Source organism: Diabrotica virgifera, chromosome 8 (genome assembly GCF_917563875.1).
Source record: "Diabrotica virgifera virgifera chromosome 8, PGI_DIABVI_V3a".
Classification (NCBI taxonomy): domain Eukaryota; kingdom Metazoa; phylum Arthropoda; class Insecta; order Coleoptera; family Chrysomelidae; genus Diabrotica; species Diabrotica virgifera.
Window position 1 is genome coordinate 68,612,786 of NC_065450.1, and position 27,350 is coordinate 68,640,135.

The following is a 27,350-nucleotide window of genomic DNA, read 5'->3' on the forward strand; positions in this document are numbered from 1 at the left end:
TTTTATAACCCCACATGAGGCATATTTTGGTTTTTGGACGCAAAGTTAGTTTACTTATTTTCGTTCACCTTGCAACTCAAGCAAATAATCTATACCGTACCGGGCTGTACTATCCGATTGTCTTATATATTTGTTTATTTTCAATAAAAACCTTTATTCTTCGCAACAATAACAAGTTTTTTCAAAAGAAATAAATATTACTTTGAAATACATGGGGCTTCCAAGTTTGGGTGTGTGTACATAAGCGATATCATTAAAATAATTTCATAATTGTTTGGACTGTCTCTATAGGAGTGGTTCACTTGTCTTTAGCAGATACACGTGTACAGACCACTGTTTCCTTTGACTGGTCGTTATCACCAATAGAGGAAAAAAGGCGTTTATCTATTTACCAGTACCAAGTTAAGAGAGAGTGATTTTTGTTCGCTAGTTCAAAAACGTCTGTGTTTCTCGCGGATAGGGGTTAAAAGTCAGGAGTAGGAATTATTACTAAGGGTTGGCTTAAGTAATGGTTTGTAATTGAGGGTGGGAGGTACAGGAATGATACAGCAAAAGTTATATTGTTTTTAGCATGTGAAAAACTAAAATTTATTACCTTTGTAGAAATTGTTAACAGCTCCAGTAGTGCTGATCGAGCTCTGCGTCTGGTGAGAAACGTTCGAATTAAAACCAAATTCCCTAGCTACAGTTATCTGTAATTTATCCTTAGAACTATCTATAATTTTCTTAGCCTCTTTCAGTGACATCACATCGTTGCAATTGGTATTGTTCAACTTCGTTACAAAATCGCCTATTTCTAATAGTTGGTTGGTATTCATTAATTGGTCTCTGGCTTTCGATGAAATTTCTTTGACGAACAGTTTGCAGCCGAGAACTATGCCAAAATCTACAAAAAAAAAAGAATAAAAACCATTACAACGATTAATCTGATTAATAATTGGTATAAATAAACGTTACTCAAAATAAAAACATTCTATATTTTGTCTAATTCTGTCTAAAAATGGTAAAAATCATCATCATCAATGGTGCTACAGCCCTATAAAAGAGCCTCGACCTTCCCAAGTCTATTACGCCAGTTCTATCCATTGCCAACTGTTGCCAGTTTGCTGCGCCTATTTTTCTACCATCCTCATCTTCCATCTGGAGTTTTGGCCTACTCCTATTTCTACTTCCCATAGGTTAAAACATAAGGATTCTTCTAGGAGGGTTGTCCTGCTGTGATCTTGCTAGATGTTCTGCCCATCTGAATCTTCCTATTTTTATAGAGATACTACGTCTTTACCACCAAATATGTTTATATCTGTAGTATATCACGTAGTTGTACCTCCTCCTCCAAAAACCATTTTCACAGATGCCACCGAAGAGTCCTCTCAGGATCCTTCGTTCAAATATAAGCAGAAGGTTTTCATCTGCCTTGGAGATGGTCTATGTCTCCGATCCATATGTCAACACTTGGTTGTATAAGGGTTTTGTATATGGTTATTTTTTTTTTGCTTAAGTTTCTGCTTTTCATAATATGTCTACTCAGTCTAAAATAGCATTTGTTTGCTAGAATTATCCTTCGCTTGATTTCTTCCGTCATGACATTTTTCTTGGTGCCCAGGGAGCCAAGTATGTGAATTTGTCCACCACTTCAAAGGTAGAGTTATCAACCCTGAATTGGTGACCGATGTTATGACGATGACCGAAATCATCTTAGTTTTCTCCTTATTTTCTCAACTCCAAATTTTGGGATGATTTAAAAATATTTCCTCTATTGTCTATTCGGGCATCTCTGACCACGTTTTCTAGAGCTATGTTGAAAAAGAGACACGCCAGCGCATCTCCCTGTCGCAGCCCAATATGCGTTTCAAACGCGTGTGATTGTTCGCCCTGTATTTCGACTTTGCAAACAACTTTACGCATTGTAGCCTTAACCAATCTTATCAGTTTATCAGGGATGTGTAATTCATTCATGGCTTCATAAAATTTATTTCTTAGGACACTATCATGGGCCCATTTAAAATCTACGAAAATATGGTATGTGTCGATATTGAATTCATTGTTTTTTTCCAGTAGTTGCCTTAGCACAAAGATCTGGTCTATTGTTGATCGACCAGCCCTAAAACCACTTTGATATTGTGTAAAACCACTTGTGTAGCGGGCAATCGATTCCAATACACCACTCTTCCGGGATTTGTCCCCCATTCCAGGCTCTTAGTATTATTTTATATATTTGATTAGTCAAAAAATGGTAAAAATAAAGATAAGAAAACAAGAGACGCGTACAATGAGTAGAAAAACTACCTGGCAACACCTTTTACCCTTGTAGAACTGGAAAGGAGCTATCTAATACACAACAGAAAACAAAGTTGCTGATCCAGTCGACACCAGACATGGAAGCTGACTTAAAACTTGTGTAAGGACCCTGCCACAAAACCTCTCAAAAGTAACTCCAGATCAAATAGCTAGGAACTATTGTTCCTAAGTACGCATCCACGTGTTCAATTCTTTGATTGTGTAATATCAGTTGTCTTGCTCGTTGTTGAGTTTTACTTACTAGCATCCATTTGGTTTTTGTGATGTTCAGTTTGTGCCCGTATTGTGCCCGCAAGAATCACAGTGTCGTCAACATACCTTATGTTACTAATTATTTCTTCATTTTATCTTTCCTTTCTCCAGAGGTATATTAAAAATCAAAATTGCTGAATTTGTATTGAAAATATTTCTATAAAATAATACCGTAAGAGAGACTAAAAGGATTTAGTTGTCAGACATATTCAAGGCTAAGGTATTCATTGATCTTGAGAAAGCATATTTATGATAGAGTTCCTCGAGAGATTCTGTGGTGGGCACTCAATAAGAAAGAAGTCCCTGGTGAATATGTAAAGATTGTGAGGGATATGTATGAGGGAGTAACGACTAGTGTTAGGACAGATGTGGGAGAGACTGATAAATTTCAGGTGAAAGTAGGATTGCACCAAAGCTCGGTGCTTAGTCCTTATTTATTCTCATTAGTTTTGGACCAGATAACAGCGAAACTACAGGGTAGCATTCCATGGTGCCTAATGTATGCTGATGATGTAGTGTTAATAGGAAATAGTGAAAGATACTTAGAACAAAAACTGGAACAGTGGAGACAAGCTCTGGAGGAAAAAGGTTTAAAACTTAATAGGACCAAAACAGAGTATTTGGAATGTTCATTTAAAGATGGAGCTACTACAAATAAAATGGTATCTTTGGATGGTGACATGATTGTGAAAAGCAATAGTTTTAAGTACCTACGATCGGTATTACAGAGTAATGAAGAAATAGATGGAGATGCATGCAGCAGAATTAGGGCTGGATGGATGAAGTGGAAAGAAGCAAGTGGCAAATTCTATAAAACAGCCATAAGACCGGCTATGATGTACGGAACTGAATGTTGGGCAGTGAAAAAGAAAGAGGAACAACGAATGCATGTGGCGGAAATGAGAATGCTTAGATGGATGAGTGGAGTGACAAAGAAGGATAAAATTAGAAATGAGTATATGTATTAGGGGAAGTCTAGGTGTGGCACCAATTAATGAAAAAATGAGACAGCATAGGTTAAGATGGTTTGGTAAGGCAAAGAGAATGATGACATATTCAAGGCTGATTTATCTTAGGACGGGATGTGCACGGCATGGCTGTGCCGTCGTGTGTGATATGAGGTCTATTCGCGGAGCACATCCTGAAATTATCCAGAGGGAGAACGCCTGCGTATCACAACTGGGCATTCGATAAGGTCGAATTTTTCCCTCTGAACAGCTAATAAGCAGGCGTTCTCCCTCTGGGTAAGTTGTGCTCGACAACGGCGGGGTGCCATCTATTGTTCTACGGCACGTGGCGTCAACTTCCTGCCGTAAGATAAATCAGCCTTAAATGACATAAAAGAATACTTTCTTTACCTTCTTTTTTGGAATTTTTGGTAAGCGTAACTTTGGTAGATAGCGAATTTGAGCCCAAGGCAGCCAGAGGTGGGCCGTTAAAGGATGAGCTGTGGGTATGACTGTGTTGAATCGTTCGCCGTTTTATCACTAACGTTACTGTATCACCCGAATCTCTAAGGACTTGCACCGCAGTGGCGTAGTCGACGTTCTGGAGGGATATGCCGTTGACAGATATTATCCGGTCGTTGACTCTGAAAAAGAGAATATTGTTTTAGTTAAACATTTCAATACAATAAATAAACAATAGGCGAAACCCAAGACCCGTAGACAGGGGAGATCTAAAATATGTGTTACGATGGTAGGTTACGGAATCAATTAAAAATAAGTGTAAACAATGAACAGTAATATATTTATTTATTTTTGGGTAAACAAGCGTGCTTCGTTTATTATCTCGTAAGGGTTTGTCAGCGAGGGTGTGTCTCAATCGTTCGCCCACTGTGTCGATACTGCGAGACCACCACACTCTATGTCATGATGCTTGCGGTTTGCGGTTAACAATATGGCTAGAAAGGCAATAAATTACTAGCCATCTGCGTTTTAAAAGATGAGAACCTTTCTGTATTTTAAGAAGTTGACCTAAAAAGTGTGACAATCTGGCCTCGAAATCTATTAGTGTTTCCTTGAAAAAAACATTAATTTTATACAATCTGCTTAGGGATACGTTTCCTTAACGGCCCTTGTTAGCATATGGCTTGTATATTAAATGTTATTTCGTTTTGAGAAAAGTTATTAAAAATTTAGCAAAAATAGTAATTAAAGGGTATCGCTATATATGCATCCCACAACATATACTCCAGGCTGTGGGTCAAAAATAGGTCGATTTCAGGAAATAATTCAGGAATTTTTGAAACCTATCAGGTGTTGTACATAAAGGACGATGCCAGGAATAACTTCTACTAAAATGTGCCCAAAAATATTGTGAGCTTTTTTTTATTGCGATTTTCATTTGTTAAATTTGCAATTTTTAAAGATTTTTAATTTTGCAGCTTAGGATATTGATTCTAAAGAAAAACTTTTTAATAGAAAGTTGTAGTAAATTAAAAAACCTACAATTTGAGCTATGGTAAGTTTAATTTCGTTTATTGGTTATTGCAAAACAGCTTGCGAAAGGTCCAAAATGGCCGTTTTTTACAATTGCGTTATTTATTGTACAAATAATTTTTTTATTTTTTAAAGCTTCAAAATGATGATCTTTCAATTCCAAACATAAAAAAAATTGTAAGGCCGGATTAACGAATTTGTTGCTTAGATATTATAAATTGTTTATCCCAAGAGGTCAAACCTCGAAGGCTATAACTTTTTGAAAAAAAAATCGTAGAGAGTTGGTGAAACATCCAGTCTCATTCTAAAGAGTTATATTTTCATATTCTGATGAAAATAAATGCGTAAAACATTTTTAAACCTCTAATTTTTGGGTTTGAAAATAAGGGGGCAAATTTTGTTATAAACATTTAGAGCTAACTTACAGATTATTGTTGCCGAAGACGAAACGAAGATTTATAAAAAAATAAAAAATTTCTACGACCAACTGAAGCCGAGCTAAATGTTGGGTTTGAAAATAGGGGGGCAAATTTCGTTATAAACATTTAGAGCTGAAGCGGCCCTCCTGTACATCCTATGAGTTTCTAACTTACAGATTATTGTTGCTGAAGACGAAACGAAGATTTATAAAAAAATAAAAAATTTCTACAACCAACTGAAGCCGAGATAATTGTTTCTTTTTTCTTAAATCGTAGTGCCTTTATTTATAACAATTAAGAAATTATTTTACAGTCACTGACTAAAGAAAGACTTATATTATCTTAAAATAAAAATTATTATAAAATATAGTTACATTTAATTATTAAAAATTATTTTTAAAATCGGTGCTGTTGTGAGCGGCCGAATTTTGCAGATCACCCGGCTCGCTTCAAATCGGCGCACTCGGAAAATTTTTAGGTAACTTGTATTAAATTTTGACCGAAAACAATTTAATAATATTACCATTATAATATACAGTCTATTTACCCCTGTATTTGTTTTTCTTGATAAACTTTTATGTGTGAAATCTCATTTCTGAAGAAATAATATTACAAAAATGATTACAAGCCTAAAGTAGACTATGACAAATTAACAATTTAATAGAGTCAAAAAGAGTCTGGTTTGTTGTGAAAAGTAGTAGATTTAATATTTAAAGTTTCAATTAAGTCCTATTTATTTTGTTGTTTGGTGGAAATGGAACGCGCTACAAGGAATTTGACCCGCGATGAGTGTGTTCAAGCAGTGATCTTACACAGCGAAGGACATAGCTACCATGCTATGGGCTCCTTATATTGGCAACAACTTTTGGCTAATGCACGATAATGCAAGACCTCACGTTCACTAACTAAATCCTCGGACTTTGAATTGGCCGTCACATAGTCTAGATCTTAACCCGATCGAACATTTGTGGGACATAATTGGTAGAAGACTACGACAGCGTAAGGCTGCAATTGAGTTTTAATTTCAATATTTTATATGAATATTCTGGATAGAATATGCTAGAATATTCCACAGGGTGTTCCGAACTTTATGGAAAAAACACAGTATGATTGTTTCTCCCGGTATAAAATGACATTTACCTTTCTACAACAATATTATTACATTAATATTCTTAAATAATAAGAATAAGGCTATAACATACTAAATAAATTACTCGCCGCTTAGTGTATTTAACTTCATATCAGAAGAAAGTAATTTCAGAATCTCTTTATTGTTATTTGCTTATTTGTTTAAATAAATGCAATAAAATCACACAATCCATGTAAATCTATTCACTGCCATTACCCTTTGCTTAACAACCAGCGGGTTGGTTCCATCTTGAATTTTAAGATTAAAGGCACAATGAACTTCTATCAATATATGTAAATTCTTGATGCCTCAGTGCATTTTCCAAGTTTCAATTTCTTTTTTTATTGGAGATAATCCTATTTACATAATTGGAGAATACTGCAGCGATTTCTGAAAGCTCTGCAATATTTGGTTTTCGTCTCAATATTTAGGAATTCTTATAGCTTTTTTAATTTCACTTAAGCGCATAGCTTAAGCGTCTATGCTATGCAAACGATTCTTAGAGGTTAGGTCTTTAATTTTGTTATTAAATTTTATAAAAGATTTTCTATTTGTAATTATAGTCCAAGTAATGAAGATTAAAATTGGACAAAACCTCGCAATTTTTACAGAATGGATCGATTTGTTTGAAAATTTGAGAATAAGTAGTAGATAGTCCAAGGATCAAAATCTATATGATGCCGAAAGGCGCTTTTACCATGGGGTGGTTGCCACCATATTTTAATCGCAAAAGTTGGTAAAAACACGTAAACACGTTCATTCTAAGCAAAAAACGTTCTATATATTTTTTTGATAAAACGATTTCGATTTATTCGCTATCGAAAGTGTTAGTTTTATATCGAAAAAATCAATGTTTTTAATAAGTTTTCTGCTAATAACTCCAAAGTTTTCATCTTTTTTTTAGTTTTTATCAAAACAACTTTACTTAACAAAATGTACCTTTTGAAAAAATAAACAAAACCGTTTTTTTTTAAATTTTCTTTAAGACCTATAGTAATCGAGCTATACTTTGGCTCTTCTTCGTCAAATGCTAAATATTGTAGTTTCAAAGTCAAAAGACGGGAAAACTATGCATTTTTCGAGGACAACTTGTTTAAACTAATTTAAAGTATGTATTTAAAAATATCTACCTCCAGAAATAAAAAAAAGTCTCTAGCTCAAAAAAATAAGTAACTTATAATGAAAAGAATTACAGTCCCTATTTTTTCAACGAAAAAGTGATCGGAAGCAACCCCCTAATCACCGCCCTAATTAAAATTAGTGGTTGACCGGCTTAGAATGTTTTTAAAAAATGTAGTTAAAAGCGAATACCGAAATTTTGTAGTTTGGAAAAAAATGGTTTTTTCTTCAGAATGGCAAGATTAGCATCAGAGATACGAAAAAATGTTTAAACATAACTGTAGCCTATTTAATTCCCTGGTTTGCAAAAAATTTTTCTAAGGCAAAAATTGAGTGAGCTATTGACTATTAAACCTTGTAATAACATGCAAAATCCACCTTTACTAACCCTTTCAAAGTCACCTCTTTTTGCGACTGAGGCTTTTAAAAAGATTTAATATTAATAGGCTTATAGATTTTGTAAAAATCTACAAAATTCTTTTTTTACCAAACTTTCTAAGATAAAAAATAAAAAATTATCTACGGTTAAAAAATCAATATATTTATGTATTTGAGAAAAAAAAGAAGAAATCAGTTGTTAGTCATTGGCCTTATTCATTCTTATTTATTTATAGATTTTTAATAGATTCCAGAAGTTTGACTGGCTTACAATGATTAGTTTTTAAAAAACTGGAGGTAAAAGCGAATAACGAATTTTTATAGTTTGGTAAAAAATGCCATTTTCTTCAGAATAGAAAGATTAACATCAGAGATATAAAAAAATGTTTTAATATAAAATTGTAGGTTATTTAATTCCTAAGAACTTGGTTTGAACAAAATTTTTCTACGGTAAAAATTGAGTGAATCGTAAATGAGTATGTATATCGAAAATATTGATTTCTTCGATATAAAACTAGCACTTTCGATAGCGAATAAATCGAAAATTATTAATTTTATCAAAAAAATGCATAAAGCATTTTTTGCTTATAATGAATGTTTTTATCAACTTTTGTGGTCAAAAAATAAAAAAAAAATTCCACCCCCGAGATGGGGTGGCAACAACCCCCATGGTAAAAGCGCCTTTCGGCATTATATAGATTTTGATCCTTGGACTATCCACACCTCATTCTCAAATTTTCAAGTAAATCGATCAATTCTGTAAAAATTGCGAGGTGAAAAGCTTTGGTTCCTGGCCTATTAAGGGGGAGGTATGGTTTGAAATCAACATTTCAAGAACATTTTGTTATTTTTTTAAAATTATGGTAGATAGATTTTATTTTCAAATTAAATAGACATATTCAGTGTAATTCAAAGAATACTCAAAAAAAATTTCAAAGCAAAATACTGAAAAATAAGCCAACGGTGGCAAATTTTTACACACCTCAAAAAAAATTGATTTTGCGGTGGATATCAGAACTCGTCATTGGATCATGTGAAACAAAAAAATTCAAAAAGATTTTATAAGATATATATTTTATATGAGTTTCTCGAGATAACGCTATCGAGATTTTTTAGTTTTAACGAATTTTGAGTTTTTGGTATCACTCAAGAGGTTAAAATAACTCTTTTGTAAAAAAAAGCGAAAAGCAACATATTTATTATTGTTAAACAAAAAATAAGCAGAAAACAAAAAATATCTCGACAGCGTTACATCACCAAATGTCTAAAGAAAATCTATGCAAAGTTTCAGGTGGATTAGTCAAGTAGTTTTGGACTTACAATGTCCACCGCCTTTGAAAATAGCAGTTTTGAGAAAAACGCGTTTAAAGTTTTGACAACTTTTATTTTCAATTTCGTTTTTCTCTGTCAAATGGTAAAGTGATGCACACCAGAATATGTTTTGGATCGCAGAGTAATTTATACAAGGGAAGGGGAACATATGTTGATTGTTGTTCACTACGCTCAAGCGCGCTTGCGCGAAGCTGCTGCAAAATGAGATGAACGTAGGGATATTCAACATTTTTCCGGTGTAGGGTGTATTTCCGGTATTTTTGCTCCGATAAATGTGAAATTTTTGAAGATTATTATTAAAGTTATGTGCTTTCATTTAAAATAATAAAAAATCGAAAATTTCAAAATATTCAAACAATTAAGATACCTACTGTAGTGTTTTTAAAACTACGTCTCGTTATTTTGTACAATGCAATTTATTCTTGTTAATTACCGGAACTAGCTTTTGACCTATTGTGCTATCTTTTATATACAGAGACTTATCTAGTCGGTTCACAAATATTCAAATAAATAATGTCAACTATATAAGGAAATAATACAAGCAATATAAACAGTCGGTATATAGATCAACGACGTTTTTAAAAAATATGAAGTACTACTTGTCAAAAATAGTTTGAGACTTGATCTTTTTGATAATAGGCTCCACCTCCGATGCGCAGTAAACCTCAAAACAATATTATTTCGTGATCGCCGAAAACGAGGTTTTCTGATAAAATATTCAAGAAAGCATTGAAGCAATGAAGGATTGAATAGAACACCAGAAGGAATAAGAATTGGTAGAAAAACAATTAACATCAGATAAGTTGATCATACATACAATAATTTACGGGAAATCCATCAATTAATAGAAAAGGCCTAGTAACAAGAAATGTTTCAATGTTTAAGAAAATCGGTTATTTCAACTAGAACATAACTCTTTGGAGTAGGTTAGCAATCAGGAAGATTAATACAAACATAATAGGATCATTTAAAACTTACTGTAAAAGTCGTTCCGCTGGTCCTGACGCCAATACATCGCTGACTGCTATGCTAGGATCACCCGATGCAAAGTGCGGATTGTCTCTTCCTCCAGAAACTGCTATGCCGAAACCATAACCTGGGACCCTTGTGACGCATATTTGCTTATATTCCCAGCCTCGTTCCTGAAACAAATAAAACAATTCAATTACCAACGATGACGAAATATACACAAAAATTACATTTGACACCATTTACTAGATGGTCATTGACCATAGCTCCAGTGGATTGACCCTTCCCAAATTCTACGCCACTGGCAGAATTACTATTTTGGCGCAATTTTTCGATTCTCCAATACTTTCTATGTAAATAATATACTTTATCGCCAACCGTCACTAGTCATTCATTATTGTACTCATTTGCCCCCATTTGCGGCAGTAAAGTAACACTTTATTATACTGAAAGAAGAATTTTACTTTACCCTTTACCTGTCGCGATTAATCGAGATTGAATGTAAGTGGTCGATGGCAGTAATCGATTATTTATTTGAGTTAACTTACAATTTATTTACTTTATTTAGTAAAAATATTGTACAAAATTTACAACATTGTTTAAATTTATGTCAAAAAGTGAAATTCCGTAGTATTTTGTAATTATATTCATATAAAATAAATAAAAATTTTACCGATTTAGTAATTATGCAATATTGATAACTATCGATTAAAAATCGAAAACGGCCATCATGCAAAAGTCATATGTCATTACTGTCATGCAATTTTTATGACGTCTAAAATTTAAAAACGTTCTTAAATTGTGTTAAAACCAATAACAAATTGTTAGCGATAAAATTTTGTATGCACCACGTCAGTAAAGACTCTTTATCGAACTCGTCTGTTATTCGCCTCGCTCGCTAACGCTCGCTCTGCTCATAATATCAGACTCGTTCGATAAAGAGTAACTTTACTGACTTTGTACATAAATAACTATTTCACTCGTAACGATAAATTCATTAGTTTTCGAGATATTTGAAGTTAAACATGTAACGGCGCAGTTATTTTGATTAATGGATTTATTGTGCCGCCTAATTTTTAACTTCAAATATCTCGAAAATCAGAATGAATAATATACTCTTCATTCACAACGATAAAATCATTACTTTTCGAGATATTTGAAGTTTAAAATTAAGCGGCACAATACATTAATCAAAATATGTATCTGTGCTGATACATGTTTAGGTGACTTTAAATATCTCGAAAACTAATGACTTTATCGTTATGAGTGAAGAGCACCTAGGTATATTATTTACATAGAGAGTATTGGAGAATCGAAAAATTGCGCTAAAATAGCAATTCCGCTAGTGGCGTATAATTTGGGAAGGGTGGCGTATAATTTGGGATCTACTGGGTCAAATAGTTTTTAAATTGTTAAATAAAACACCCTCTAACGCAGTTAGGAGCCACATTTTATTTAATAGGCTTGGATCTCGCGTACCAAAAAAAGTTAATTAATAGCAAGGTGAAAATTTGTTAATTGCTTAACGGTGTCTAGTCGGACAAACTTTGATGTACGGGAACACTGGAACTGGGGAAGTTTTAATTGTGGAACAGTTTAAAAATTTGGAACGTCAGATTACGAAAACGTCGCATGTATTTTGTTGGACGGAACATCCAATTGATTTGTTACCGTTTCATTAAACTCTCATGCAAAAATCAGATTGTTATTACTAACCAACACGATTCCTGTCATTTGACAAGTTTTTCGTGTTCCACTCAATAAAATGCCCAGTTGGTGGTAAACACCAGTGTGATTTTTGTATGAGAGCTTAATGAAATGGGAACAAATCAATTGGAAGTTCTGTCCGACAAAATACATGGAACGTTTTCGTAGTCTGGCGTTCCAAGTTTTAGAATAGTTTTAAATAGACACCGTTAAGCTATTAACAAATTTTCACCTTGCTATTAATCAACTAATCCAGGTCTATAAGTGATTTGGATTAAATCTTAATATTTTGAGGTCTAGAACAAAAGCTTCTGAGGTCAGCTTTTCTTGTGTTTCCTTCCCTGTTCTTCGTGTTTTCCAAACACGTCAACTTTATGCAGCTGTCAAAAGTATACAAATAACCGCTTCGCGCTAAAATTTGACACATATGCCTAAAAAAGGTTAGACTTTCTAGAACTAATGTTTTTTTCCTGATCTCCTCGCTCGAATCGGCGAAGGAGGTTACCTATCGGACCACCATATATTTGTTGAAAATAATCAATTCGTTGAACAATTTGTTTGTCATATTTGAACAATAAAATATTTTAAGTATGTACTAAAACGGAGTTACAGGCATTTGCCGTTCTATTTTTAATTTTAATGAAATAATTTGCATTTTATGGGTTTAAGTTACAGCTTTTTAATTTATAATAGTGTCTTTTTACAGATTTAAGGTCATGACCATAAGATGATCAAGCCAAATTCTTGAACTTGAAACTCGTCTTTTCTACTGAAATACGGCCACTATGACTCATTATACAGACAGGTGTAATATGGGACAGTCAAGTCAAATAATGAAGATACTATGCTAATTTTCATTTTATAACAGACATGCACTGTTTAGTAGTTGATAGGTATGTTTGTAATTTTACAAAATATGATTCAAAGATTCCAATGGACAAGACACGCTGCATCTTGATAATTAAATATCTTTCATCACATAAAATAATTACAACCCTTTGTACTACGTACTATCATGCATTTACAATAATCCTTAAGTGAGAAATACACCATTCAATTCGGTTGAACAATGCGGACGTGGACGAATCAACCAAAATGAACCATGTATTTTGCAATTATTCAATAAAAGCGTTCAACAAAATTGAACGTTGAAAGAAGTTGAGACAATTTCTACTTTCGTTGAACAACAGGGATGATTTATCCACAATGACGCGTCTATACAAGTTTGTCGATTGTGTTCGAATCAACCGTTTATACAGAGCCGTGCGGTACATCTTTTCAATATGATGCAAGCCTTCGAAATGCCGCCTCCTAAATATTATTGATTATTTCATTCATAGGAGATTCTGACCAATAGAAAGCTACAGAAATCTAAATTAAACCGATAATTTTTGATAATTTCCCGTCGTCAAGTATATTACGTCAGATGCTCTTCGTTGCTATGAAAAAATATATTCAGTGACATTAATGACAATTAATGTTTTAAAAATTATAAAAGTGATGGTGATGACTTTCAACCGTAAAATATTTATAACAACTGTGTGTTTAATTGTACTAATTTGTACTTACATAAATAAATTACAATAAAATTTTGGTTTTGAACAGTTTTATTCATGAAATAATCGCAACAAATTGCACTCGATCTCTAAAATTATTCTCGAATTTTTGCCCTCGTGACACTTTCGACATAATTTCTGTCAAAGTGTCCCACGGGAAAAATTCAATAATTTTAGAGCTCTTGTGCAATTACTACTGAAAATTAACTTTCATTTTGATTAAATTAAACTACACAAAATGAATGAAAACTTCTATTTTAAAACAAAACATACTTTAAATTAAATGAAATACGTATTAACAATACATTAAGTAACATTTACAAACATTAGACTTTAATTTTGGTAAACTGATCAATCGGATTGGTTTGGTGTAATCCGACTGTATTGAAATAAGTGTCTAATATCTAAATATTTTTCAAGTGTTTTATCAACTATTTCCCTTAATTTAAAATTTTTATTATGAGTTTCCAGAAGCGAAAATCGATCAATCAAAGAACTAATGACAATGTCTAAAATATAGATGAACAAATCGCCTGGTGAGAACAATAGTGACGAAACTTCAAAATGAATATTTAGAGATAATCGTATTTGAAGTTTTGATGAAACTGCTAAACAGTATAACTGACTGATAGGTAATCATTTTGCGCATTTTTTCTAATAATATGCTTTCTGGATATGTAAACCAATTAGTAGAAGTAATTTTATTTGAAGAAAAGATGGATATTGTATTTATTTTTGATTTTTTTTCTGCGTTACGTCATTATTGCATTATCGAGGATGTTTAATTTGATGTTTCGCCACTATACTTTACTACTACTATACTACAACAGTTTAGTTTCTGTTTTAAATAATTAAAAAATTTATTTTTAAAAATAAATTAAACGCATCAAATAAAATATTTTATTGTACACACCAGTTATTCGCAAAGACACTAAAGTACAATAGAAAAATAACAAAATAAGATCTTAAGTAATCATTATGAAAACGATCAACATGATAAAAGATAAAAATTAAGCAAAAGAACTATGAATAGTAAAATCAAATTCATCATTTCACTCACGTATGTTTCGTATTTCAAACTAGGTACTAAATAAATGATTGTGGGTAGAAGGAATTGATTTATTTTGTAAGATTTCTTTTGAGAAATGAATATTAGTTCTCGATAGTGTGGAATTAAACAAAACTAATCCAAAGTGGATAGACGCTTTCTTGATTTGCTATTTCTAGGTACCTAAGAAAGAATGAAACTGAGTTTCTCTGTAAGAAGTTTCATAAAAAAAAAAAGCAAAAACGACCACACAGACAAAAGTGCTCATTCGCCACTATTGCACATTGTACTACTATCTTTAATAAAATATCTAATATTTCAAATACATGCAGGTACGGCGTAATTGCAGATTCGCCAGTGTTGATATAAAGTTTGGTGTGCTTTCGTCGTTAATGCATCAAAATATTTGACAAATTCACAATACCATAAAGACTTGTAGGCGCCCTCTAGTAATAAGGAAATTAAATAATTGTTAGCCGATATTGCACATAAAAGAGGGCATATTTAGATGTCGATTGATGGACTTAACTCAAAAACGTTGATTTTCGTGTTTCGCCACTATTGTTCTCACTAGGCGAAATGTTTGTTTTAAATTTAGCTTCATCTGCTAAGAGCTAGTCCACAGATTTTCCGTAATCAAATAAACGCTTTCTTTTCCTGGCTTAATTCAGTTTCAGATGGAAATTCGGAACTTACATCAAAATTTTCTGCAATTTCTCATTAAATTTTCATTTGGTCATTAGCCACATTGCCTGAAACTTTTCATTTTTTCTATAGTGTCTTACAACATTTTTATACAAACTGACAATTTTTTTTTATTTTACTGATTATGCCGCCCCCCTTGTGATGCCGCCTGATGCGACTGCCTCACCGCATCATAGCACGGCACGGCCCTGCGTTTATATCATTTTGACTTGCACTGTGTGAGTTTCGTATTTTATTTAAAAAAAAAATACTTATTAATTTCATTTAATAATGGTGCATAGATGGAAAGACGAAAAGACTCTAGATATTTCACGAATGGAATCATCCAAATTGTTCAACCGAATTGCATGAAAAATAATTTAAGCGTGTACTTATATGTATGCTTTTCCATTTGGTTGAACAATGTCATTGAATCATCGACATTACTCAACCGAATTGAATGGTGTATTTCCGCCTTTAAATATACTATCTGCTTCTTTAAGTGCCATCTTCGCGACGAATGTTGGCAATCATCATGGCTATTCTGACCTTCGCGGAAGCTGCTCTGAACATATGCCTTGAGCAGCAACCAAACCATTTTCTCAGGTTCTTCAACCAGGAAACGCGTCTCCTTCCTAGGCTTGTCCTACCTTCTATTTTTCCTTGAATTATGAGTCTCAAGATGTTGTATCTTTCGCCTCTCATCACATGTCCGAGATATTGCAATTCCCTTTCTTTTATTGTGTTTTTTATTTCCCCCTCTGCCTATGACACGGGAAAGTGAATGGTTGGCCCTTCCCAAATTCTACGGCACTGACGGAAATTTTAGCATAACTTTTGATTCTCCAATACTTTCTATGTAAATAATATACTCTTCATTCGTAACGATAAAATCATTAGCTTTAGATATATTTGAAGTTAAAAACGAAGGGGCATAATACATTAATCAAAATAACTGTGCCGTTTCATTTTTAATTTCAAATATCTCGAAAGAGTTTATCGTTACGAATGAAGAGCATATTATTTACATAGAAAGTATTGGAGAATCCAAAAATTGCACTGAAATAGCAATTCCTCCAGTGGCGTAGAATTTGTGAAGGGTCAACCATTCACTTTCCCCCGTCTCTGGTAGTAGCCAGAAACGTTTGTTTAACATGATTTAGTAGGGTGTACAGTATATATGTTCACTTGCTGACAAGTATGACAAGATATTATGTCAAATGGTTTTAAAGTATTGGGTACAAATAGGTTTTAAATTTTTAAATAAAACACCCTGTAACTCAGTAAGGAACCACATTTTATTAAATTACATTTTGTTAAATCCTAATATTTTGAGCCCAAGAATCTACAGTTAAGATATTTTCAATTATTAATGAAACACCCTGTATGCTTCTAAAAATAAAATGAGTTTCACCTCCTTCTGTTTCGCAATGTATTATGTTTTCCATCTTTTGAGCTATTTTGCCGGTTATTAGCTCGCTCATCACTGTATATGTACACTTGATGACAAGTATGACAAGATATGTCAAATGGTTTTAAAGTACTTTGTACAAATAGGTTTTAAATTTTTAAATAAAACACCCTGTAACTCAGTAAGGAACGGCATTTTATTAAATTACATTTTGTTAAATCCTAATATTTTGAGCCCAAGAATCTAAAGTTAAAATATTTTCAATTATTAATGAAACACCCTGTATACTTCTCCGTGTGATTTCGTAGTCAGTTCAGATTTATATTGTTTTTTTTTAGTATTTATGGTAAACATTCTTCCTTTCTTATTTTATCCGATCAGGCTTGTGTTATTTTTCTCTAGTAAATCAAGAACGTTACGTAGTTGTCACACTGAGAATAAACCCCAAAATAAAATGAATGTTATCTCTTTTTGTTTCGCAATGTATTATGTTTTCCATCTTTTGAGCTATTTTGCCGGTTATTAGCTCGCTCATCACTGTATATGTACACTTGCTGACAAGTATGACAAGATATGTCAAATGGTTTTAAAGTACTGGGTACAAATAGGCTTTAAATTTTTAAATAAAACACCCTGTAAGTCAGTAAGGAACCACATTTTATTAAATTACATTTTATTAAATCCTAATATTTTGAGCCCAACAATCTACAGTTAAAATATTTTCAATTATTAATGAAACACCCTGTATACTTCTCCGTGCGATTTCGTAATCAGTTCAGATTTATATTGTTTTTTTTTAGTTTATGGTAAACATTCTTCCTTTCTTATTTTATCCGATCAGGCTTGTGTTATTTTTCTCTAGTAAATCAAGAACGTTACGTAGTTGTCACACTGAGAATAAACCCCAAAATAAAATGAGTTTCACCTCTTTTTGTTTCGCAATGTATTATGTTTTCCATCTTTTGCGCTATTTTGCCGGTTATTAGCTCGCTCATCACTGTATATGTACAATTGCTGACAAGTATGACAAGATATGTCAAATGGTTTTAAAGTACTGGGTACAAATAGGTTTTAAATTTTTAAATCAAACACCCTGTAACTCAGTAAGGAACGACATTTAATTAAATTACATTTTGTTAAATCCTAATATTTTGAGCCCAAGAATCTAAAGTTAAAATATTTTCAATTATTAACGAAACACCCTGTATACTTCTCCGAGCGATTTCGTGATCAGTTCTGATTTATATTGTTTTTTTTTTTAGTTTATGGCAAACATTCTTCCTTTCTTATTTTATCCGATCAGGCTTGTGTTATTTTTCTCTAGTAAATCAAGAACGTTACGTAGTTGTCACACTGAGAATAAACCCCAAAATAAAATGAATTTTATCTCTTTTTGTTTCGCAATGTATTATGTTTTCCATCTTTTGCGCTATTTTGCCGGTTATTAGCTCGCTCATCACTGTATATGTACACTTGCTGACAAGTATGACAAGATATGTCAAATGGTTTTAAAGTACTGGGTACAAATAGGTTTTAAATTTTTAAATAAAACACCCTGTAACTCAGTAAGGAACCATATTTTATTAAATTACATTTTGTTAAATCCTAATATTTTGAGCCCAAGAATCTAAAGTTAAAATATTTTCAATTATTAATGAAACACCCTGTATACTTCTCCGTACGATTTCGTAATCAGTTCAGATTTATATTGATTTTGTTTTTCTTTAGTTTACGGTAAACATTCTTCCTTTCTTATTTTATCCGATCGGGCTTATGTTATTTTTCTCCAGTAAATCAAGAACGTTACGTATAATAGTTGTCACACTGAGAATAAACCCCAAAATAAAATTTATGCCATCTGTCCTGCAAATAGCTATATGTTTTTTTTAAACACAATCTATTTTAAACGGTTTTTTCTACTCATTAGTTATTCATTTCTCCTTTTCGTCTACTTTTCGTCTGACAGGTTCAAAATCATTAGTCTCCCCTTTTTTTATTTTTTACGAATGTTAACTGGAAACATCGTTTGCTTGGTAATACGTCTCACTGTGACGGTGGTCTGTAACATTTCAAGAAGTAAAATAAAAGATAACTACTTCCAGGTTAGACAAGTTAAAAATAGTCCTGATTTATTTATTACCAAAGTAAAAACTTAGCTGTTTATATAAACAGGTACTTAAATATTCCAGAAATAAGTGTAAAAGAACAAAAGAGACTTGTTTATGAATAGGGCCTGTTTTCATTCCTGTCATCAGCAGGTACACCAATGGCGCACCGTTTATTGATGCAATTTATACAATTTACTGAAGGATATAGTACTGAACTGTATTTGTTTTCATATCAAGCAAGCAATAGAATCTAACCCAGCCTGTGAGACATGTGCACCCCTTAGAAAATAACATGTAGGGTAGGTGTACAATTAATTGGGGTGAGGGAATTGATTGAGGGAAAATAAAATTTTAAAAATTTGGAAAAACCGAACACCAGTTCGCATCAAAATCTCAAATACAAAGTGAAACTAGTTAGTCCAGGGCGGATCTGTTTTGAGATGGACGTTGAGAGGTGACTCTAATTTTTTTGCAGAAATTCGATTTTTTTCTTCGTTTTTTTGATTATAACTTTAAAAGTATTCACTTCCGAGAAAAGTTGCACTAAAATAAAAGTTGCGTAATTAAATTTCCTACAATATAAGATTGGTTAAAATTTTTAAAAATTGTTACCCTTGTTGCAAAATAACAATAATTGCGAAAAAAACATAAAATAGTTATTTTTCTACAACCACTATTCAAAATGCACTTTTCTGCACGGTTTTATGTTAGCAAACTTGATATTTTCTCACAGTATAAGATATTTGACATTAGTGTGCAGAAAAGTGACGTTTCTGTGCCGCAAAGTGACGTTTCTGTGCCGCAAAGTTCTTTTCTGCACAGTTGACTACCTCATTCTGAGTAACGTTATATTCTGTTTACATCCGTGGACTACCGTATTCTGAGTAACGTTATATTCTGTTTACATCCGTGGTTAAACTTTAGACAAATATATAACCTATAAGACAATTATTATATTTAACTATAGCATAGAAACTAAATTATGGATGTTACAACTGTTTTATTTTACAATTTTATGCTTATTAAACATTTTATAATTATCAAATAACCAATAAGGATTTAGCAACCTGTGCAAGAGACGTCGAATGAAGTAGGTTTTGTGTAAATCCGTGACTGCATAAATATAATGTCAATAATGTGTAATAATTGTTTAAATTTAAACAAATTAAGGCAGTGCATTAATTTTTTAACTGATTTCTGTGCAATTTATTTAGGTATAAGGAATTTAAATTGATTAGTAGGTATTAATTAAATACAGTTTAAAATTTATCACACAGGTACCTATTATAATTAATCGTCGCTTGGAAATTGTGATTTTTATTTTTAGGAAAAACTGTGCTTGTAGAAAAAGTATAGTGTGAAACACGTGCAGAAAGGTAATTTCTCACTCGTTTGAATTGCGGCACTCGCTTGCGCTCGTACCGCAACTTTTCAAACTCGTGAGAAATTAGTACCTTTCTGCACTTGTTGCACAATATACTATTTCCTAACAAGTGCAGAAAGTCATTATTTTCCGCACGCGACTGCAGTTTGCCGAACGACGCGAAGCGGGAGTTCGGCAAGCAGTCGAGTGCGGAAAAGAGACTTTCTGCAAGAGTTAGGAACAATATTTTTTCTAAGAGTCTTACCAAATCTTAATCAATTAATTTAATTAATATGAAAATACATACACAAATTAATTCTTTGACAAGGTTGTCAAAACCAAACTTTCAATATAATTAGTTAGCATGAAGACGATCTTGGTTTCCATGACGATGATTCAAAACGACTGTTATTGTCTACTGATTTGACTTTCGAATATTATGTTAAAATAATTTTATTTCATCGAATTGTCGCGTTAATTTCATTAAAACAGGAACACAATTTGAAATAAATTAGTAAATAATATCTAAATATTAGTTTATTACATGTATTATAATTACTTTAAGGCCATATTAACATATGTAAATTAACACGCGTGCGGAAAAGTAAAAACCGCGTGCGGAAAACTAACACGCGTGCGGAAAAGTGAAACTTTCTAAACTAAAATGCGTGCGCGAAAGTAGACATTTTTGGACGCTCGTAGAAAAAACAAGTAGTCGCATTTTACGTTTTTCGACCATTTCTGCTACACTTAGGACCTTCATATTTTACCCAGAAAAACTTTATGATATGATAAAACAAGACTGTAAATTTAGTTAAGATCGGTTCAATAGATTTTGCCAAATAAATTTTGCAATCCAGCTTTCGCAAAAAAAATTCGTTTTTTCAAAATGTTACAGGACTGAAAATAAAGCAGACAGCAAGTTTATATTTATTTTACAAATATGTAGAAGAATACTGTACATTTCGGCGTCAGAAATTTTTTTAAATAAACATTAATTTTTGGTGCTACGCGCAGGACAGCGGTGATCAGAGCGACCGTATCCGCTGTCCTGCGCGTAGCACCAAAAATTAATGTTTATTTAAAAAAATTTCTGACGCCGTGCTAGTTAACCGATTTTAATTTTGAAGATTGAAAATGAAAGGTATTTACATTATTCTTTTAGATGTAAAAAAATCAACTTGCTGTCTGCTTTATTTTCAGTGCTGCAACATTTGGAAAAAATGAATTTTTATTGCGAAAGCTGGATTGTAAAATTTATTTTGCAAAATCTATTAAACCGATCGTAATGAAATTTACAGCATTGTTTTATCATATCATAAAGTTTTTCTGGGTGAAATATGAAACTACTAAGTGTAGCATGAATGGTTGAAAAACGTAAATTGCGAATACTTGTTTTTTATGGTTTTTTTCGAAATTATTGCTATTTTGCAACAAGGGTGACAATTTTTAAAATTTTCAGTTAATCCTATATTGTAGAAAATTTAATACGCAACTTTTATGTCGGTGCAACTTTTATGTCGGTGCAACTTTTCTCTAAAATGAATACTTTTAACAAAAAACCAAGAAAAAAATCGAATTTTTCCTTAATTTTTTGACATTTTGATTATTTCAACAATGTTCCGGACCTTTTTGAGTGGGAGGATAACTCAAATATTATTAAATGAGTTACTTTCAAGCAATTTCTGCAAAAAAAATATGAGTCACCTCTCAACATCCAAATGTACTAATATTTTTACAGATGCGCTCTGGTCTAAGTCGTGCTGTACGCACTTCACCTTCTAGATTCTAGATCATAATCATTCTTTTAATGAACAGTATCAAATTCTCCATATTCAAAATAAAGGCATTAAGCTATCTTTATTAGGATCTAATAAAGATAGCAGGACATTAATAAATTAAAAAAATACAGATGTAATATGTTACTTTTTACACCACTATAGACTGGGACTTGGGACTTTTGACTTTTTTTAAACTAAATTGATGTTGCTCTGAAAATACAAAGTTTATTAATTTTACAATATTTACAAACTTAAAATTATACTACCTGAAAATACAAAGAAACAACAATTTAAGCTAATTATTCTACGTTAAAAAATTCTTAATAATTTATGACATTAAGTAATTTTAAGAAAGTTTATTCATGACATTTTGTCACTGTCACTTCACTTTATCTTGCTACTTGGCTAGTGTCTCAGCTACTTGCTTCAAACTTAAATTAAAGAGAATCTCGACAGCAGATATTGTATGTCGGGATTTCTCTTTACACAGATATAATAATTCTGAAATCTGAATGACCAACTTCTCCCCATGAGACAAACAGCTCCCCAATCCTCAACCTATTCTGTTAGAGACTGTAGCATTGTAAAAACCCATCACTTGAGAAACTCACTCTGCGGAAACAGCCCTAGTGACATTAACTTTTAATGAATTTTGTTGTAATATTGAAAACAAAAGTTTTTAGTGTTTTGAAAGGTTTCAGTGTTGTTATTCCATGTATTATTATTTTCTGTATAACGCATTTTACTACTTTGTGGCTTATCCTGTATTTACGATTTAATTTTTACACAGCATAACAAAAATTGTGTAAATGAAAACGTTTTTCAACAAGCACATTATTTTGTATTCGCTTGAAGAAGTTTTAAATTAAAAAGATTAAATTTTAATGAGATGGCTACAATTAAAGATGTCTCGTAGTAATTTACGAGACAGTCAAGGGTCACTTCATTTTTAATTTAACGGTTCATGAAGTATGTGTATTTACTACTGTTGGTTCTACGAAGCAAGTCAAAGAGTTGTATTGTTTTATTCATCAGCTGTTTCACATACTTAAAAGTATGAATGAATCACTAAAAATAAGTAAAAAAATAAATAGTATCTAAATATTAGCCTGAATTAAAATTGCAAATAGACTACATAAAACAGAAGAGATTAACCTGGTATGAACATGTAAGAAGAGTAGACCAAAACCAAAATCGTTGGATAAATAGAATACAGAGTGGAGCCCGACAGGAAGAAGGAAGAGAGGCAGACCCCGAAGATCTTTCAGATATGAAGTGGAAGAAGCAATGGAAAGAAGAAATCTGCAGGAAGGGAACTGACAAAACTTCGGAAGGGTCACACTTGCCCTTATCAAGTTAGACAGTTCCGCTTCTCGCTGCTGCTTGAAGTAAACTTAATTTTTATTTCTTCTTCTCAATGTATGATATGAAGGAGGCTAAAGGATTTCTTTATTTGAAAGGATCACATTGAGTTGTTCCCGTTTAGGATTTTGTCCTCTTCGGGGTATGTGTTGAATTTTGTTATCAGGCAGCAAAAGCAAACAGTCCGAAAAAACGCTGGGGCAAGGTGTTGTGTGGCTTGTGTGTTGCTGGACGGTGTTGGTCCAGCTTACTATCAGAGATCAGAGAAGAAAGTTTGATGGAATGTGGTGTTCTTTCCATTGACATGTGTGTGTACTGTCCATGCTTTGCCCTCGACCAAGCTCCCTAGAAACCATTGTACACTGGACAGGCAAGCCTGCAGTCTTCGTTGGCGGTCAGGAGGTGGCTTTAGACATTGCGTGGACAGTGAGCGTTCGAGTGGTAGAAAATAGTTGCGGCTATTTTCTTAGGACGAACAGGTATAATTGTGCAAAGAAGTTGGGAAACCGCAAAAAACCAACTTCTCCCTGTTCGGGGAGAGGGAAGAGGAGTTAGACAAGGAGGGTACGGTAGGCTAGAGGGGTAGCCTCAAGGATTTCTTAGTATTCTGCCGGGAGTACGTCAATGCATGTTTGCATTAGAGCAGATGGTGGGTGAAATTTTTTCCGTTTGGGCTTTCAGGGGCAGAATACGTGGCCGAGAGAAGAACAGGAACATTTTAGAGATTGTTGGGTGTCAGAGAGGGGGCCGTTGATTACTTTAGATGTGAAGTTTCTGTTCAGAGAGTTGAATCTCTCGGTAATTGTGGGGATATTAGGAAGGTTATGGATTTCTAAAAGTAAATGATGGTTTTGCTTGTTTTGGAGTACTAGAAAGTTCCTCTTCTGTCCTTTTCCGAGACGAATGAAAACGGAATGTGATTGCAAGGAATCCTTTTTGTTTTCTATATTCGTCGTCTGCGGTCTTATAAATTGTTGTTAAAGTCGCAGATTAAGGATGTACCAGAAAGAACTTTCAACATGAAAAGTCTCAGATTTAAATTACTATTTACCATTTTTATGGTGGATTCTGCATCTGAGACTCTTCAATTTGTTATGGATTTCATTTGAGAGGAATCTCCAGTGCTTGTAGTTTGCTCTACACAGGATTCTACGTTCCACTCGCAGCAGCTTATTTTTTTGTAGTCTATTGAATAGACAGTAGAGACCTGATGACGGGTCGAATATAGGTCTTGTAAGTGTGGATGAGAGTTTTCGTGTGTGTCTTGGAAATTCTCCCAGAGAGAGGGTTTAATTTTTTTTTATTCGCGATACGGTCACATATATAGTCGATCGTGATGCGTTTCCCTCGCACGCGCGGTTCGTGCCTCTTGTTATTGGCCCTGTATAGGTAGGAGGGGCAAGGGGGGATACGCGTCGATGTCGTTGCCTGATTTATTTTGGTCTCTTTCTTCAGTACCGTTTTCCATGTTGCAAGGAGCCTTTGGGCATCGTCTCTTTTGCTACACTTTAGACTGTTAGGATTTTTTTCTATTTCTATCGATTCTCTGATTTCACGTTTTCTTTTGATTTCTATGTTAGTTAGCATCGTCGTGGGCAAAGATGGGCAAATATGATAGTGAGAACTGTCGTTTCTGTGACAACGAAAAAGAAACGGCAGAACACATCCTATGCAATTGTGTAGCGCTGTTCTGCAAACGACTAAAATTCCTAGAAGAGGAACACCCTCTGACATAGGAAACAAGTCACCTAGGATGCTAATCAATTTCATCAGAAGTATTGGCATCCCAGAGTTTAACTAGATTAAGGTATGCACAAAAGATCTTTATAAGTCGAAGTGCTGAAAGGCTCCATAGCCTTAACGACCTCACATAATCTAATCTAGCATCGTCGTTTGGTTCAGGTTTACAGTATGTCCTCTATTTGCGACATGTTGTGCAAGGGATGAAGTTGTTTCTCTCCTTTCGATGGCATTTCGCCGTTCTTCTCGTCTAACATTGATTCTTCGGTTGGTCTGCCCGATGTACGACTTTTCACAATCTCCACATGGAATCTCAAATACTCCTTGATTTTCTAACGATATTTTGGTTTTCGCTGTTGGTAAAATAGTAGAGATTTTTCTTTTCGTGTTAAATATCGTTTCTATTTTGTGTTTTCTCAGCACTCTCCCTGTTGTACCCTTCACATTTGGTTTTGACAATCGGTTTTTCGTCTTCTGTTAGGTCCTTAATTCTTCTTCGAGCATTTTGAGCTTTTTCGATGGTGTATGTTGAGTCGAGAAGCCGTTTTTTCTTAACGCTGTTTTCACATTATACATTTCTTCATTTGATGTTCTTGGTCTGTCAGTATTTCGGATCTTGTAATCAAGATTTTGACGACTGAATGTAATTGTGCAGGATGGTGATGTGAAGCAGCATTTAGATATCTGTCCCTATGTGTCCGTCTTGTTTCTTTATTATTAACAAATCTAATAATGGTATTTGATCGTTTTCTTCCAGTTCCATAATAAACTGAATTTTACGGTGGATATTGTTGATGTGTTGAACTAAAGTACGTCCACGTACGTAAGCCAAAGTTTGTCTTAGATAGCTTAGCTTTAATTTAGCAAGATGGTTTGAGAAAATTATTTACAATTAACTTTTAACTTGTCCGACAAATTTTTAGGGTAATCCAGTTGTCGCACGCACCAAAGTTTAGATCCTCTATATTTACGATACGCCCCCCTCCCGAAAATTTTCCGAAATAGAAAAGTTATCCGAAGATGAATAACTGAATAAAAAAAGCCACATGGGGGAGGTACTTAACAATTTTTTTAAGTGTGGGTCCAAAAGGTACGCTAGGTCAAAAATTATTCTGTTATTAAAATGAATGTTGCCAATGTTATTCTTTTAGTCCCCTTAACAACCATCAAATAACAAAATCCGTTGTTCGTACGCCAATCAGTTGATTGTAATCAATTATCATTAGGATAATTACCATAATTGATTGATTAGTTAATTATTAATTATCAATTAACGTAACAATTATTAAGATAATTGATTAATTAATCTAATCACATAATTCTAATCAATTATGTTTTCAGCAACCCAATCAAAGTTGACATTGACAGTAATTAAATATTTGATAATGATCAGTTGATTCCATTTCTGATTAGCGTTCGAACAACCGCAACCGGCCCTTTAATCTACTGGATTCTCTATTTCAAAGTTTAAAAATTTTCGTTTATAGATGAAAATCTCGTATCCTAGCTGATTATTTCCTAATTCATGTATGTAAATACTATTTACTTACTATTATTACATTATTCGTATTTTGTATTATCGTAAGTGTTAAATTCTAAATAAATAAATAAATCAAAATATTTCATTATTTGGATCGTTATATTAATTTATTATAATTATTTAATTAAAAAAAAAACACTTTTAAATATTATTTTATTAAAACGTAATAACTACCTAAAACTAGGTACTGGAAAAATAAATAATAAATAAATCAATACAAAATAAACTACAGCTACATTAATAGCATAGGCGCAAAATTTCTGGTAAATGCTTTTAAAATGCATTATTTTTTCGAGTCCTGAGACAGCTAATAAGTATTATTTAAAAATTTAAAAGCAGAATGAAAGATTACATTATTACCGAGGGCCGAAAGTCTCTGAAGACTTTTATAATTTTTATTCTAATATGTTACAGGGGTAAAAGGAAAAGAGAATATTGAGTGTGATTTTTAATTTCAAATATCTCATTCAAAAGAAACATTTTGTTTATTCTAAGGGACTTTCAGCCCTCTATAATAATGTAATCTTTCATTCTGCGTTCAAATTTTTCAAAAATATTGATTAGTTTTCTCAGGATTCGAAAAAAATGAATAAGATTAAAGATTATTGGTCCGAAATTTTGTGCCTACGCTCTTTTAACAACTAAAGATTTATTACAACTAAAACAATAGAAATGTATTTGACAGTCTTGTAGTTATTAAGGTATCAAAGTTA

The 27,350-nt window shown here is 32.9% G+C and overlaps 1 protein-coding gene across 4 annotated transcripts in view; it reads right to left on the reverse strand.

Annotated features, from left to right (window-relative positions):
- Positions 1–27,350, reverse strand: part of LOC114336287 (tight junction protein ZO-2) — a 390,572-nt gene that overhangs the window by 94,938 nt on the left and 268,284 nt on the right. For all 4 annotated transcript variants that reach the window (XM_050657746.1, XM_050657747.1, XM_050657749.1 and 1 more), the window contains exons 2-4: positions 10,347–10,510; positions 3,909–4,141; positions 596–886 (exon numbers count right to left, since the gene is read on the reverse strand). In XM_050657746.1, the coding sequence (XP_050513703.1) occupies positions 596–886; positions 3,909–4,141; positions 10,347–10,510 (688 nt within the window). The remainder of the gene's footprint in view (positions 1–595; positions 887–3,908; positions 4,142–10,346; positions 10,511–27,350) is intronic.